We start from the raw sequence: 17,652 nt of genomic DNA on the forward strand, positions 1-17,652 counted from the left end.
AGGCAAAAAAACTCTTGTTACGTTTTCAATTTAGATCAGAAAATATATACAGTATATCTCTTTTTTTTTTACTTCTCTATATCATGTTTCACCAACGGCCTGTTGACTGAGAGCCCACCTGTTTTTGTTACACTTGGCCATTGAATCTACATTTTACAAATTCAATCGTAGTGGAAGTTGGCCTACTGAACCTCAAGTTTGCTTTATTTGAAGCTAATGTACTTGCAGGATTCTTGCTGTTTTGAATATCTATGCTCATGGGTTATTGCTCTTTTTGTAAATCCCTTTGGATAAAAGTGTCAGCTTAATGTAATGTAATGAGGGTGGGGAGACACTTAACACATAACGGCTCTGTTTCAACAATGTTGCAGACTGAAATTCAACCTGGGAGATGCAATGAATCAAACTAAGTAAGAGTGGAAGAGCTATGAAAAGTCTGATATCTGCTAAGCTAATATGTTGTTGTGTAAACTGCAATAGTCTAAGCTGGGGTTAACTGATACAGGAAATACATGCATTACACCAGACTCTCAAACTACATATTTTTTCACCAGAATGTGTCCAGTCTATTTTTTAAAGTTTTAGACTACGTGACATAGTAAAAGCCCCTAACTTGTGTGTGTCAAACTCCCTTTATGCGTCAAGTCTGTTTCTGGCGTGATTACAGCAGAGCTCTGCTCGTGCTGGAGTAAGGAAACTGCCAAAATGCTTTGTGGGTGTTCTGTGAAGAAATGGGCGACTACTGTCAGTCCTGCTGGTTCTCCTGCTGGCACATTTAACAGCTTTTCCAAGTATGCAAGCAATGTGACTGTTGAAATCCAAACATGCTGTACTGACACGGTGAAAGGTGGATGAAGTTTTCACAGCGAGTCCTGATCAGCATCTAAAGGGAGTTAATTAGAGTGAGTCATTTTGTTCATATGGAGTGACTTTGAATAGTGCAAACAAAGGTTAGACTATTAAGCACCAACAATGTGGTGAAAAAACACCACAGACTTGATTCTCAAATTAAATTAACCACTCTGACAGTCTCTCAACAGCTGTATGTTAAACAAACTCTCCGTTAATTGCAAACTGTGGGACAAAATAAAAGGAACAGAGCAATTATTTCTTATCTCCTGCAATCAGTGTTGGTTGATAAGTAAGGAACACTGTCATTGTAATGATGTTATGGATGGATAAACCTTGAAATAACATTGTTGAGTGGATAACAACTTCAGTAAAAAAAATATCCGATTTAAATAAACTAAAACTCGCTGGAAAATAATGATTATTGGGTCGTCAAGTCTAAATTTAACAGTCCTAGAAAACCTTTTTAGTCAAGCTCTAATCCCAAAAAGAAAAACCTTGTTTGAGAGAATTTATGTTTTTCCGATTTTGCATCAGAGTGGGATCCGAAAATAAGCTGGTTTAATGCTTCACATCATATCAAACTTTTCCCAAACCCCAAACAATTGTAAACAGCTCTCTAATGAAAAACAATCTTAGGAAATTCTATTTCATAAGCAACAAATGTCCTGAAGTGTGGGGTGAATACAGATCCCCGATGAATGGGAAATACCATCAACAATAGCTCTTCCTTGGGGCTGGACACATCTCTCAATCTCTCATGAACCAGACAACAACAAAAACAACAAAATGTTTTAAACAACTCCCACACGTTGGTGTCAGATTTAGGATATTTATAAACACATTTTAGACGTCCTCAGTTTTGCCTTATTTCTGGCCATATTTATATCTATTCTGCAGTGGTTCGACAGCAACAATAAATTAGCAAAACAAAACACTTGACTTGACTATTTTTTGCTTTGTTTCCTCCCCGGGCAGGTGTTTTTTTTCATACCATATGAATGCGTAAATGGTGTTTATTCCACCTTCTCACATCAGTGCGCCCGCTAAAGCTGCATTCTATAAATCAAATGAAAACAGTCGGGGTTGCATCATAAAAACATATTATACGCTGATAGAAAAACAGGCAAATCAATCAGTCAATTAGAAGATGTAAGCGTCTCTCCCTCTGCAGTGTTTCGAGGGCGTTTAATTGGCGGGGTGGTGATGATGACAAATGGACAGAGGTCATTCATCTCTGAGTCGATTTTGTCTTTAGGACTAAGGCAGGCTTCGTCTCAGGGGCAAGAAAGGGAAGAAAGGATTAAAGATCCACGTTTTTTTTTTATATATATAACATGAGGACTGGACACATTATTCAGCCATTTCTAAAAACACGCTTGTCTCCCCACATCAGTCTTGAGTTTGCACTTATTTTGCAGAGTGTTTGTGAAATGTTCCTCCAGGACTGCATTCATTATGTGTAACAGAATGCTTGATATGATTTCCCCAACCCAGCAAAATGAATGGGCAAAATGGGCCTGTTTGTTGTCCTCATATTTTGGCCATATCTCTGCAGTTGTGATTCCGCAGCTTTGTTATCTCTCAGGCCCGGCAGCTTAAGGGCTTGGATTTTCCTCCTTGGAAGCTCCTGTGCTCCCAGGCAACAGGTCCCTCTAATGATGGGAAATTATGCTTGTGGCACGTCAATTATGGTGCAAAAATACTCCCGAGCAGCTGTGTATCATTTCTTGAGGCTTAGCATTTTCACTCTTAAGTGGTTTTCTACTGCAGTGCCCCTCCCCCATGCAGGATCTCTCACAATAGCAAAAATAAATAATTAAGCAATGAAAAAACAAACCAACTTATATTTTTCTAGGTTCAATCTACAAGAACTTCTTCTCAGTTAGATCTTTTTTTATCTTCAGTAAAGACACTTTTGATTTCTCAGCCGCCTGTGAAGACCTCTTTGGTAATTTTTATCAGCCCGTCACTCGAGATCACCTCATCTCCACAGAAACAGAGAGGATCAGCAGAGTGAATTTCAAAAACAGTGTGAGCCTGCTGTTCTTTAGCCCCCTCCATATGGCGAATGAATTTTACCGTTCTTACAATTTTTTCTATCAACACCTTTTAAATCTTAGGCCCAGTCTGTTTTCTACACTGGAAGGATCAGAGGTGTAAACAAATAGGGCAAGACAATCCACTGAGTTCTGGCAAAAGTATTCCAGTTGGGTGAATATTCTCAATTTTAAGGGGAAACTAATTAAATAAATATATTTAAACAGAATGACAAATAAAAGAAAGAATGCTGATTGACCAGTGCTTATTTTTTAAGATTAATTGTATGATTAATTTAAGCAGCATTTTATTTATTTTTCCCCTTGTGGAGCATATATCCACAACAAGCTGAACATTATGGATACATATTTTACAAACTAAATAATAGCCTTACAAAATTGATATGGCTAAGTCGATATTAGCATACAGTTGCTTATTCACGTACCCCGCAGATACATCACAACATTTGCATCAAATTGGAGCTTGTTTGGTTCCACTTGGTGGACATACAATATCCATTATTTCTGCTTCGTTTTGCTCCTCCGACATCGGTAAGAAAAATACTCAACTTTTGACCTGCTCTATTCATTTTAATCAAAACCTTTTAGCTAAATGATAATGATGAGACTACCTAAAAAGGTCACATTGCAGGACTTTAAACCAAAACAAAAAGCTTAAAGAGGCTGAAATGCTTAGCATGAGCGGCTAGTTTACCTACTTATATTTGATCTAATCGGAATCGGTTTTAGGTTTACGCATACGGAGGAATTTGCTTTGGTATATGTGATGCTTAAAAAATATCATGATGATGTCATAGATATTTGTCATTGATAGTTATGTAATAAAATTGATGTACATGTTGATGTAATTGGCTTAAAGAGATCAATTCTAAATGCAGAGGGTAATATCGTAGTGCTATCACACCACTCTTTTGTTGTTATTTGTTGTTATAAGGGCAATAAACTTGAAGTTGAACTGGGAAAGCTTTATTCTCATTTTTTAGGCTATCACTGTTGCCAAAGCTTGCTTGAAAACTCAGTCAATTTGGTGGCACTGAACTATGTCACAATTACAGAGTCAATTAGGTAGTCTACAGTCTAAAGCACCCTATTCTTAGGGCTTAGTGTGCGAACTCAGCTCTGCCAAAGGCGCTTCTGGACTGTAGTCATAGAGAGGAGGTCAGGCATGAGTCAATTGGTTTAATTGAACGCTGCCCTTGCTTTAAAGGAGAGGTGAGAAAGAAAATAGGATAATATGTGGCCATGTATTTTATTTTTTAAGTCAATCTGTTAATGCAATATCTGTCGAGAAATATCAGATAAGCTGATTGATTGGAGGGTTCTGTAATTAAATATTTTCATGTTGGGGTGCAGACATGTGTCGAACAGGCACATTCATTGGCCTCTGGTATTGATTTATCGAGAAGCACTCAACTTTACAATTAACACTGCACTTTCTTTGGTCCAGAGCAATACACCCACCAAGTGGGGAATTTTTAGGAACATACATGCATTGAAACATACCTTTACACATGTTATTTAGATTAGATATGGCAGGTACCACCTCTATTCAACTTTGCTAAAATGTTGAGGGATGATTAAATCGGGCAGTGTGTTCTGATGTTCAAAAACATTAAAGTGATTAGCTTGATGGGGGCGATGCTAACCAAAGGTCACATTTTTAATGATGACCGTGTTTGACTCCACCATGTCTGGATCCAAAGTGTTAAACAAATGTTGTCATTTTGGATCACAAAAAGAGTTTGGAGCCAGATTTCTAATACCTCAAACTTTTTGATTATTTATTTTGTTTAATAATGCAGCACAGTACACAGAACATTTCAAATACAATGTCAAAAGTATTTATTTGTTTGATGTTTGAAAGTCTGAGCCGAGAGAAAGGGCTGTAACTGACAAGTTCAAAGTAGGATAAAACTAAAAGAACAAAACAAAATGAGACATTTTCAGTTTTTTTTGTTATTTGACATTTTAATGTGGATCACAAACTGAAACAGTTTGAAACTAAACATTTAAAAACACTAAATGGCAATTTGGCACTTCAAACTTGTAATACTGATGTATTATTTATTATATATATATTACCTGCTTTATCAATCAAACGTTACATTTTTTATCACATAAATTCATAAAACCCACAGGACACAATATATTCTGTTTAAAATGAGACAGTAATGCAACAAGTATTCAGCAAATATATCACATATATATATCAAAGAAACAAAGACTTAAATAAATAAAATAAAAAATGTTCTATTAGATTCAGAGAAAGCATTTACGAAGAAAATCAAGCACCAGATGTTTGCACTGATGCTTCACTATTTATCAGACAGCTCTTTTCCATTGGTGGATTTGATAAATGGTAGGCTATTTATCTAAAGTTATAACTACATGGAGAGGTTTCAGTGCATGACTTTGTGCGTAAAATTCATTTCAGGAGCTCTGTAGAAACTGGTTTGTAAGTTTATTTGCGAGCTAATTCCACTAAAGCAATAGGCAGAGAAACCTTTTATTGAGAGACAAAACATCTACTATGCCTGATACTATGTCAAAAAGCCTTCATCAAATGAACACTCAAGGAATAATTTTAATTTAAAAAAGTGAAATAGACGTGCTCTTTGGGAAAGGTAAAAAGAAACACTACCTGGATCTGTAGCACAGCTAATAAAGGCTTTTCAACTTTTTTTTACCAGAAGAAAAGCTTTGATCTTTCTTCTTCTAAATAAATTGATGAATATAAAAACAGTAATTACTACAAGTGTTTATATTGTTTTGGTTTGTGGTTAAAAAAAAAGGCTGTGTAAGATTAATTAAATGAGGAAGTTGTGGAGATGTTAATACAATAAACAATAAGAATCTGTGGATCTAGATTTGGAACAAAAAGTAAACACTTGTTCCGGAACTCCACCATCATTTAAATCTGTTGGTAAGTTTGGGAAAAAGCCTGCAAAAAAACAAGCAAGACTGGACACACAAACTCCCTTGCAGAGGTCAAGTGACTAAATCTAATATATATATTTTTTTTTCTCTTACATTTTTCCTTTGTAGTGTTTTTCAAAGTAGTTGTTGCACTCTGAAACGGACAATGTCACGGAAACATCTGCCGGGCAGCTAAATAAAGATGGGTCAATGGTGTGTATGATAAATATTACTGAATCGTTGAGACTACAGATAGGAAAAAAGTGCATTATTGTATAGCACATTCTTTTAACCATCACTATCCTTTCTCCTGATATGTATCTTTATATTTGTGTCTTCTGCTGTAAAGCCTAAATGCTACTCAACCAAGAGCCACTGTACGGTATTTGCCAAGTATTATTTCTATAAAAATCCTATTAAGTGAATTGGTGCACGACCGGTATTTTACAGTTTATGTGCTCTCAACTTCCAGCTGAAAACAAAAATCAAACAACTCTTCCACACTGTTGTTGCACACCAAAATAAAGCAGCCTCATAAAGTCAGAGGCATCTAGAGAATTCAAGATGGTGCGTTCCAACTGGTTAATTATTTACTTGAGTGGCTAAACACACAAAAAGACATGTGTGGTGAAGAAATAACTGGGGAAAGATGTATAATTAAGAAACGCAGTCGAGCAGGGAAACAACAAATTGTGTTTTCAGACTTAATACTGTTGTATTGCGTTGGTTTAATTGAACATGGACACAGCATAACAGACTAAAGTCTACAACCAGCCACAGCCAAAAGGACTGGCAATTGAAAATATGTCTCGGAAATGTATTTTGAAAAAACAAATGACATTGTTAGACAGGTATTTCTTATTTTGGCATGTTACTGCAGTTAAAGGTACCACAGTATACACTTGGCAAGAGAAGGGAATAATTTGAAAGATGAGGTGATTTCAAATCTCCTCACATATCCACATAAAAAAAACAAGCTCGTAACTGAAAGCAAGCCAACAGAAAACCCTGAAGATTCATCTTTGCATTGTGAATGCGGGAAAACCTTCACAGACAAAGTTATTTCTGGCATCAATCAGTTTCCCTGAATCCAGTTTTTCCCTTGTTGAATACGGTGTCAGTTCAGTACTAAAAACCTTCCATGAACTTTAGTCACTTTTTATTTGAGGTAAAGCCTAGATAAAACCTTATTCTGGTGTGAAGTTCACACGTGTCATATTAAATGTCATGAAACGTTACAGCTGTTCATATGCGATCTACAATTGATCAAATTCCTAATTAATGCGGTAATAACCTATCATTATTGGTGATTAGGCGCTATGAGCATTCAGCATAAGGACATCTGTGTGTTCTTATTTTTTTTGTGTGAATAACTTTACTCCCTGACTAAGAGCTTTTTACATAATGCATTCAAATTACAACACAGAACAGGAACACTGAGGTTTTTCAGGGGAGTTAAAAAGCAGTTTTTTTGTGCAAGACTGCTTCAAGGTTAGCGAGATCACTGCTGTCCTGATTTAAGCTGGAAATTACACTATGTTGTACCTTGAGTTATTACATGAAAGCCATGAAATGGAAAAAAGGGCTCTTGCTGGTGTGAAAATACTGGCAGGATGAAAGAAGTGACACCAAAATTCCTGTTTAAATAGAAAGCCTTTGTCGGCTCATGAGGAGTTCAGAATCCGTAAAATGTAATCCCGGATTTACAAGGACTTGATGCCATACTGTACATTACATACAAGATAAAAATGTAACTTGTTATATGTTCATACATGGATGCATCCCTATATATGGGTTTTATTGCCTGTGAGGGAATGTGTCATATGTGCAGTGTGTGGCTCATTAGTCTTCTTTATTTTAACACATAAACATGACGTACTGTAGCCAAGAGAAGTGCTTTATGTATGTGCTAAAACTTAAAGCAGCATTAAACAATGTTCTTGGCCGCTTACAACATATACAATTGATGAGATGAACTTGTAAGCACACAGTTGTCTATTTACACATGGAGCAGATTTGTTTTGAGTCTTATGTCCGATATTGACTCTCTCATAGCTGTAGTTTGGTCTATACCACATCTTAATAAAAACATTATCTAGCTATCTGTTAGCTGCTAATTGCTCCACTGTGTTCACCATCTTGACACTCACTTTTTCAGTCCCTCTTATGGTGCTGAACAGGTAGTGCACAGGGGGGTGTCTGAGCATTTTTGTACAGCCAACATCTGTCCATAGCAGCTGGAAACAAAGCTGATGAGAGCAATGAAACTGAACCAAATAGCAAAGCTATGTGTTGTAAAACTGAAACAAAGATCTGAAAGACGGTAAAGATGGTGGCGCTGAGAGCAGCCGCAGAGAAGGTGATGAAATCCCTGCAGTTTTTGTTAGTTGTATCGATATAAGCATTATTTTAGTATTTTGATTTTCAGTTTATTAATTTCCATGGCAGACGTTATTTTTCTTGGCTCGGTTTGTTTGTCTTGGTAAAAAAATGAAAACCTGCAGATCCCGGAATTTATCTAGCAGAGGGATGGAGTCCACTAATAAAGAAATCAAAGCAGGTGATGAACTGCTCACCGGCTGCATGGTCCCACACTGAGTAGGCATCTGTATCAGCAGAACTCTGTATAAAAAACAAGGAAAACAAGAACTGCAACCAAATACTGACTTAATGTACATACAAAATTATTCAGCGTCTTCTCTGAAAACGCCAAACCTGTCCTGGAAGACGGATGCATTCAGTGTTGTTATCTGGAAGGCATCTAAATATAAATGAAAAGCAGAGAAAAGGAGCCATCGTGGCAAAGACAGATTTCACGACTGCGGATGTCCTGAAGCTGCAGCAGCTATCTGTCACTATTAGTTTCTATTCATTTTAGTGAACACATTATTAAGATAACTTCATGACAGTCGCCCTACCTCGGCATGTGACAAACCGCGAAGTGACAGCTTAATTTGCATGCTTCTCTCTTATCTAACATGACGAATAATAAAGTCTATTCGAGTCAAACGGACAGGTGGGTCATCACACACAAATGGCTGAATTGATTAAATGCTCCTAACAGCAGTCAAAGTAAACACTCCCTGCTTCTAGCATGAACTAATGATGATGACAGTTGAAATTGTATTTTTTAGGGGTAGCAAACATCAAGTCTAGGATCACACACACAATGCACGATGAGCCAATGTTTTAATTACAGAGAACTACAAATCTTCTGACCTAGTTTCACCTCTTTCCCTTCAACTGATTTCTTGTTGTTGTGTCATTGACGGCTGTTTCCCTTAGTTGGAGGAACAATAGATCAATATGAGCTTTGCAGGTGGGATCCTCCAACAAAACTGTCTAGAAAAAGATTTCCACAGAAACATGGCCACTATCTAGGGTTGTTGTAAGTCGACTTTGGAGTGACCTTTGGGATTTTAGCCTTTGCAGACCATTTACATGCGAAAAAACATAACACAGTACAGGAAATAGAAAACCCCCAAAAGCATAATAGGGCCTCTTTAAATCCTAATTTGTCCTTCTGAGTCCTTCAGTACATTTGGGCATTAAACCTTGTAGCGAATTATTTGCATAGCAGTTTAACAGCGGTTGAAACTGTTAGAAAGTGTTGCTCTTCTCAATGTGAGATCAGAACTTATTCAGTAGGTCTGTACATTTATAGTTTAATTTGAGGCTGTGCGATTGTAAAAGTATTGAAACTGTAGAACTCATCGAGTGGGGGAATGAAAATGACCAAACTATAAAAACAACATGCCTTCACAGCTGATATTAAAAGCTTTTTAAGCTAATTTCTTGTGTTTTAGATGAAGCCATATAGGACCCATATAGGTGGGGACGCTCAAAATGAGTGGATACATCTGTATATAACAAACTAAAAAGATGCAGATGGGTGGGGGGGTTTCACATTAAAAGGATTTGTTTTTGGATTTTGCGTTGAGGGATGTTGATATACTATACTATATATATATATACTAATCTATGCTGACATTTTTTTCACATTTACAGTGTCAGATGATACATTTGGAGAAATTGATATGGGCATGAGTTACAAACTCTTACTATCTACTGTTCCTCACACAGCTCTCATTGCAGATGTTTTGCCTTTTCTGTTTTCGCTGACAACATTTAAAATCCTTGCATGTGTGAGGACAGGGTCAAAAATTCTGTCCGACCTTCTCAAACTTAATGAGGTTTGATGACAGCTTTTGAAGAACAAGAAAGTCATAGACGTCAAAAGTTTTTTGGACAGCTTAAACGGGATTGGGCTGCCCCTTCATTGAGCTGGGCATCAGGGTGGAAGACTGCAGAATGACAGGAGTCAAGACCATCAAAGTTGTTTCCCACAAGACAGTAATCTACTTTACAAGCACATACAAAAACAATGTTAGAACCTTGTTGCTGGTTAGTTTGTTATCTGCATGCATACGGTTGTTAACATGACTTGGCTGATGGAGAGGGAGGTGTACCTTTAATTATTTGTATTTAATTGTTCAATTATATCGTTGTTTCCTCTGATTGCTTTTTGAAGAACAACTTGTCAGGCTAATCGTTCCTCTGTAAATAAACACAGACTCACTTTGGCAAAAGAGTTGTTTACAGAGTTATGCTTTGCTTATTCTAACTGGTCTCCATTGACAATAGTGAGAGGTACAATATGTATAGGATCTACACTGTACAATATGTACAAAGGCATCTTGGCTGAATCCAAACTGAATGTGTGAATGTGAGTCTGCTCTTACAAGGATTCAATGTTCATGTTTGGAGTTTGAAGAGGGTCTAAGCAGGGATTCAGACTGAAAGCATCCAAATCATCTCTCTTGCATACATCTTTCTGTGTCTGTGCAATACTGTCAAAAAAAGTCATTAAGAGTAAGCTCTAGCATTCCAAGATTCACATCAGCCACGGCACAAACACGCCTACACAAACGTCCGCTCACGATAACAGGTTTGTGCCAAAACACGAACATTAGATCAAAAAAGGAGAAAAGAAACAATACGTTTACGTCACACTTTTTTCACCAAATGCAAATTGCATAACGAAAATAGTGTCCCTATTTAATATGGAAATTAAAAAGAAATATAAGGCACATTTTCTGGTGCTATGTGTGCTGTGAACAATGGGAAAGCAAGAAATGTAACACCTAAAGGTAAATGAGTACCTTTCAGAATAAAAGTCTCAGCTAAACCTAAACATGTACAGGAATGTACTCTTTGAATGCATTCTAAAAATAGTCGAGCACCAACATAATCACTGCCATACGTTGGTGATCTGAAAACACAAAGCAATCAGATTGATTTCCTCACCCATGATTGTTTATATGTACCTAATAACCTTTTTATTCTGTTTAAAAAGAGTTGTTATTTATAAAGTTGAATGAACTTGTTGTGTTGGTTTCTTTGATTAATTTGCTAAAGGCATTGTTCTTCAGTTTCTCCTGATTATCACATTGACATTTGTAAACTTCTTCTGTTTTCAGGGGGTGTGTGCATCTCCCAGTCTGTCAAGATTCCCCGGGAGCCCAAGCAGGGGGAGTTTGACAAGGTCATCCGGCGTCTCCGAGAAAACCCGAATGCAAGAGTCGTCATACTTTTTGCAAACGAAGACGATATCAGGTAAGGCCTGGTAATAACTCCTTTGAAGATTAGAACACGGCTGTTGACTGCAGCAGGCAGAGAAACATGTCGGAAAACATCCAATTCCTTCCAGCTCTACTTAACCACTGTGTAATGAATTGCAAAACAAAATCAAAGCAGAGCTGGTCGGGATGCTGACCTTATCCATAGCAACATCTGTCTCTTCACCTTTGCAGGCGGCTACTCCAAGCGGCTAAAAAGGCCAACCAGACAGGTCATTTTATCTGGGTGGGTTCAGACAGCTGGGGCTCTAAGATCTCTCCGGTGGTGCAACAGGAGGAGATGGCGGAGGGAGCGGTCACCATCCTGCCCAAGCGGCAGTCCATCAAAGGTACAGGGAAGAGTATTGTGCATATATAAGATGTCCCTGTGTAGTAAAACCATATGCGTTTTAAGTGTTAGCTTTAATGTCAACAGATTTCACATAACTGTATATAAATAGTAGATTCAACTTTATATTATTGCTTTTAACTAACTTAGTACAGGTATGTGACATCTGATGACATCATACATTTAATTTAAGTAAGTTTGTTCATTGTATTCCTTTCATGTGATGCAGGACTGTAGCTATTTGCAGAATAAAAGGTGCTTTGTAAAGCTTTACCTTTAATTATTTGATCATCAAAGGTCAAACGAGATTCTGTCAAACAGATTAAACATGAGCAATGATCAATGAATTACACGGTATAGCACATGAGGGTTTGGGCTCACAGAATGCAGCAACACTGTTGTTTACACTGACACTCACTGTGTCAATGACAATGAACCTATTGATCTGTCTAGGGTTTGATCGTTACTTCATCAGCCGAACGCTGGAAAACAACAGAAGGAATATCTGGTTTGCCGAGTTCTGGGAGAACAACTTCAGCTGCAAGCTCAGCCGTCACGCCGTGAAGAAAGGGTCCGGCCTGAAAAAGTGCACAAGTAAGACACTCTCCTGATGTGTGTTTGCTCAAACTTTTTAACCACCTTGAAAATCCTTCCTCTGATGTCTTGAGGCGGGTGACACATTTGGCTCACAGTGTTTTCTGACAGCATCACCTGCCTATAAAAAAAAATGGAGCAACCATACATTTAATATTCAAACTCACAGTTAATCTCACAGCTCATTTCGGGGCTGCACTATATTTTGTGCTGAGTCCAGTGTGTTTACCCACATGGTTATGACAAGTGGATGGCTCAGCTGGGCTGCATGGTTAAAGCTTCAAGCTCGGCGCCAGCTGCTGAGAGCACAATCTGTCTGGAGGAGGAAAAACACTGCGCATTTGATTAAGATTTAAACACCAATTAGGTAGTACAACATATATATTTCAAAGATGAGAGAAAAAATTGCAGCATCTTTGGGATTCCTCACTGATGCTTAATCTTAATAGTTTAGTCTTAGTTTTGAATTACTTTTCAGGAATATCCAGAGTAACCCTCAGTTACCCTCTGTCGCACTCATAATCGTTTATATAAAAAGATGCTTGACCCTAATAAACACAATCGAATAAACATGAAAACAAAGGTAATTTAATGTCAGACATAATTTAAGACACATGCTTCTTATCTGAGTGGCATGAATATATACATGGATGCATAATTATTCTCAGATAATTAGGGGGGCATTCAAGATATTCCTGATAATAATATTTAGCAGAGCCAGCATTTGTTCCTGGCCACAAATCTATACAGTATTTATAGTCAGAGCAAGTTAAAACAACCAGTCAATCACAAAAATAAATTGAACTTAAAAGGTATGCAATAGTACATTTTTACAGGGATCTAACTTAAAGTTAGCAGGCAAGCTGGTGTTCAAATTTCCTTTAGTGGTGTTTGCGAACATTTACCTTGTTTGCATATTAGCTTCACACACAGCAATTTAAAACATTACATTTCTGTATATTACTAACAAACCAGCTATAGCTATGAAAACAATTATAGTTAGGACATGTGACAACATGTGATCAAAAAGGTCCACACGGTTGTTAAGCAAAGTGGGGTTACCCTCTGATTGAATGGGTATTTTTTCTCGTTCTAAATATGCACATTTTCTTTTAAGAAATGCATTGGCCAGTCAGCTAGATGTTACCTCACTGCCAGTGGGACCTAGGTACCCTTTAACAAAAACAACCCTATTTTTAATCCTGGCCCCAAAATGGTGGAATATAAGGTCAGCAGAAAATCTACACATCTTCTGTTGCTCCCTAGAAATCACCCGTTTCGACTGCACCTTGGCCAAAAGAAATGAAATCTCTCTTCTGTACATAGCACTTAGAAAGGTTTGGCTTTAAGTGAAACTAATGCAAGCACTTAATCTGGTTGGGTTTATGGATAGGAAATGTACCTGCAGGATTTTTGCTTTCGAGATTGTTTCTTTATGTATACATTATGCACTTATTTTAAGTTGCTTTGGATAAAAGTGTCAGTTAAATGTAACGTAATTTAACTGTAAGCTAAGAATAACATACAACACTCAAGTCCTCTTGATAATATAGAAATACAACAGCGGAGACCTCAATAGCTTATTCAGGGTCTAAAGGCTCTTCACCTCACACAGCCTTTACCCAGGACAGCAGAACTTTAAGCTTTGTAATTGGACTCTGATGACACTAATCATTGTTATAATTGACTTATTTTAAGGCCTTTTATCTGCAGTCTATAATGATTGCTCTCCTGAAGTAAGGCCAGCTGAGGACTGAGCTCATACTACTTTTCGCATTTGCAAACAAATATTCAATTTCAGATTATATTTATTTTTTAAATATGACAGGATTTTGCCTTGAAGTGAATGTTATGCACCTACATTATGCACACACACACACACACACACACACACACACACACACACACACACACACACACACACACACACACACACACACACACACACACACACACACACACACACACACACTTGAAATGAAAGCTATTGCTTTGTTGTGTATTCATTTTAAGATAGTTTAGTTTACAGCGAGTATGGAGTAATGTGCAACAAATAAAGATAACAAATTACAGTATTACAGTGTCACATAACTTAATGATGGCCTGTGCAACATACAACACAGAGATTCACATCATTTAACAAGAAACAGTTAGAAAAATTGTCCACTATCGTAGTTATACTTTTGAGTTTCTTGTCCGAGTATATGCTTCCTTAGGCGTAAACCCCCCCCTCACTCCAGGGAATCAAAGAAACAACCTTGTTGCTGTGAAGTGACAGTGCAGACCGCTGAGCTCTGCCTGCAGCCGAATGTGTGTGTGCACAATCTGCATACGCTACTTTTCACAAAGATAATAGTTCTAATAAACAACAACGTGTCCTAACAGTATGCAACAGTAAGTCCACACATGCATTTTCAGACGATTTCTCAGACCAAAAGAAGACATCAAAGGGGGGAATCTGGGCAAAACAAGGCTTATCATTTTTTCAGCACTTTAAAGCACAGCATTCATGAATGTGTGCAGTAACTCCTCTTTATACAAGTGCAATCATGTAATGTGGAAATGGGAAGAAATATCAGATATATCAAATCATAAATACAAATTACCTGATTTTATAGTCTTTTATATCATTAATTAAACTGGGTTTAATATATGACGAAAACATCTGTCAGTTTCACACCATACAATTCAACATTATCTAATGTACATCTTTCAAAATGACAGTACAGTTGAATCAACACCTCTGAAAACAGTTTTAACAAACCATTAGGCCATCATGCAGGAAATTGCAGTTCTTTTCATAGTGTGTTACACTCTAGGTGTAGCAGCTGAGTAGTCATTGTCGTACAGTGCTGTATACACCACTAATGTTTGTTCATTATGATTGAGTGATAAGATGTAGGGGCTGACAGTAATGTGTTTACTCTCAGAGATGTTTCCGTATCATACCATGCATTTAATACCCCTGATAATGAAAGCCTGTTATCTATATAATAGCATTCTGATAAAAAACATTGATTTGTCAGGTAGTAAATTTGCAGAATTTCTATAAAATCTGACATTCTTATCTGACTCTAAAAGGTTTATAAATCAAGCTTCTGGAAAACAAATCACTTTTTATTGACCTTGCTTCATATAATAACATTGAATATGCCAAGGATAACATTATCAGTGACTTTCCTGCTGTGCATAAAAACGCCAAGGCTACTTGGACATTGGTGCCAGATATAATAAAGGCTGCACTAAATTAAACCAAATATGGCCCCAAAACAGATTTGTTTCCTCTCTCACAGATACATTGACTAATTTCTTTCAAATCAGATATGGGTCACTTCCGTATGTGTAATTCATATTCGATCACTGACCAATGTCCATGTGGCTGCTGTGAGAAAGTCATAACGGAATTCATGTGTGACGGGAGATCACTCACCATAGGTTATCGGGTTGGTTGAAACTAGATTCGCCAGCCCAACTGCCCGACACTTTCTGAAACTGATAACCTTTCGAGTCGTGCCATAACAGCCCTGTCTTAAGAGGCTGAGCCCTGGATTACAGACATCCTCATGTTAAGGAGGAATTGTTCTTCAGAAATCCCTCCACCTCTCCTGAATCCTCTAAAGCCCTACACCCCTCACTCCATCTTCATCTTTATCTTTATACCCTCATCCTCAACATATGACAAGTATTGTGTGATATTATTCACTGCATGTGTGGGCGGAGATCTGTTCACAAAGATGTTGAATATAGAACACTTTAAACATAAATGTGAACAGACTAGGCAGAAATATTGGAAACTGGGAAACGTTGCTATAGTGATTTTAATGTGTATCTGGTTTCAAACGGGTTGTTTAGGTCCATTTATGTGTAATTGTAGGAGTGATCAGGCTCATATTTGCTGTTATGTTGTCAATGATGATGTCCAAGGAAGGGCTTGTCTAATAGTAAAAAACAAAAGCAATACAAATTTACAATTGTAAATTCACTAGAGCGAAACTAACACTTTTACTCGAGACGTGGGCTGCAAAACCAATGGCTGGCATTGTCTCCGCAGCCCGCACACGAGAGAACACAGAGGGTTATATGTAGTAAAACACTCAGGTGGAGAAGATAACGCTGATAGATGAATTAGTCTGGAGATTGGAAGGAGTGACCTCTGGTTACCTGCCAGCGGGAGTGCTGGCGAGAACACAGATGAGCTCCTTGGCGAGCTCCAGTGACGGTTCAGGAGCATGCGGTCTGATTAGCTCCATGAATAACACTCGAAATGTGTTAACAATAACTTGGGTGTAACATATGGAGCAGTGTGGGTACGCAACAGAGGTTTCAATTTGGCACAAAGAGTGTTTTTCTGTTGTTGTGCATACATAAGCTGTTGGTCCCAAGAGAGTTTCATGCATCTATCCCTGGAGTCATATACGTACGTAAGGTTACTGGAACATTTCCAAGCATCTATATTCATTTATGGGAACAGTGACTATACATAAAATCACATTTTAGTTTTTAAAGGGAAGTTTTCTGAAGAACATCCCAGCATAGGTTAAAAAGGGGAGGTTTTTGTTATACTGCAAACAGTTCTTTAATGCCTATAGTGGATGGACATGTAACCTATTGAAACACACAGACAGTAACTTAAGTGAGATCAATTCGATATGGGTGGTCTTTTTTTCCAACAACTTTAATTAGTTTTTTTTGTTGATTTGTTGACAAAATAAGACGATACAACAACACTTGGTTGGTATTTTTATTAATCATAAAAACCAATAAGAAAAGGATAAAATATCCCCAGACTAATCTTAACGATACGAGCAGCATGAAGCTGTAAATCTGTTCACTTGATTTTTATACTATCTTTAGATTTTTAAACAAGACAAGAAGCCTTCAAACATTACGAGCTCATAACACTTAATTCATAAGAAGGAAAATTGAAAAAATGTAAGTTCTGCCAAGATGTTAAAAAAAGTTAATGAAAGCAACTTCACAAAAATCTTGAGCAGTCAACCAAATAATTGACTGTGAGTGATCTCTAATGCTGTAAGACATCAAAAACCCAGTGAAAGTTAATGTAAAAGCAAATGATCCTTAAATGATAATATACTTGACTAATTAACTGTACTCTGTAAATGTGTATTTCACATGATTTACTTTCTATACACCCTCGGGTTCATTTCATGCCTCGTACCATAATAAAAACCTTCACTCTTGCCGGAGTGATTGCTGTGGACACCTTATAATGCATTCGGTAGCTCTTCTGTGCCTTTGTCATTAC

The 17,652-nt window shown here is 37.4% G+C and overlaps 1 protein-coding gene across 2 annotated transcripts in view; it reads left to right on the forward strand.

Annotated features, from left to right (window-relative positions):
• The window catches only part of LOC134883558 (metabotropic glutamate receptor 4-like), a 167,242-nt gene that overhangs the window by 115,977 nt on the left and 33,613 nt on the right, over window positions 1-17,652 (forward strand). For both annotated transcript variants that reach the window (XM_063911974.1, XM_063911975.1), the window contains exons 4-6: window positions 11,306-11,441; window positions 11,639-11,793; window positions 12,246-12,386. In XM_063911974.1, coding sequence (XP_063768044.1) covers window positions 11,306-11,441; window positions 11,639-11,793; window positions 12,246-12,386 — 432 coding nt within the window. The remainder of the gene's footprint in view (window positions 1-11,305; window positions 11,442-11,638; window positions 11,794-12,245; window positions 12,387-17,652) is intronic.

Source organism: Eleginops maclovinus, chromosome 20 (genome assembly GCF_036324505.1).
Source record: "Eleginops maclovinus isolate JMC-PN-2008 ecotype Puerto Natales chromosome 20, JC_Emac_rtc_rv5, whole genome shotgun sequence".
NCBI classification, from domain to species: domain Eukaryota; kingdom Metazoa; phylum Chordata; class Actinopteri; order Perciformes; family Eleginopidae; genus Eleginops; species Eleginops maclovinus.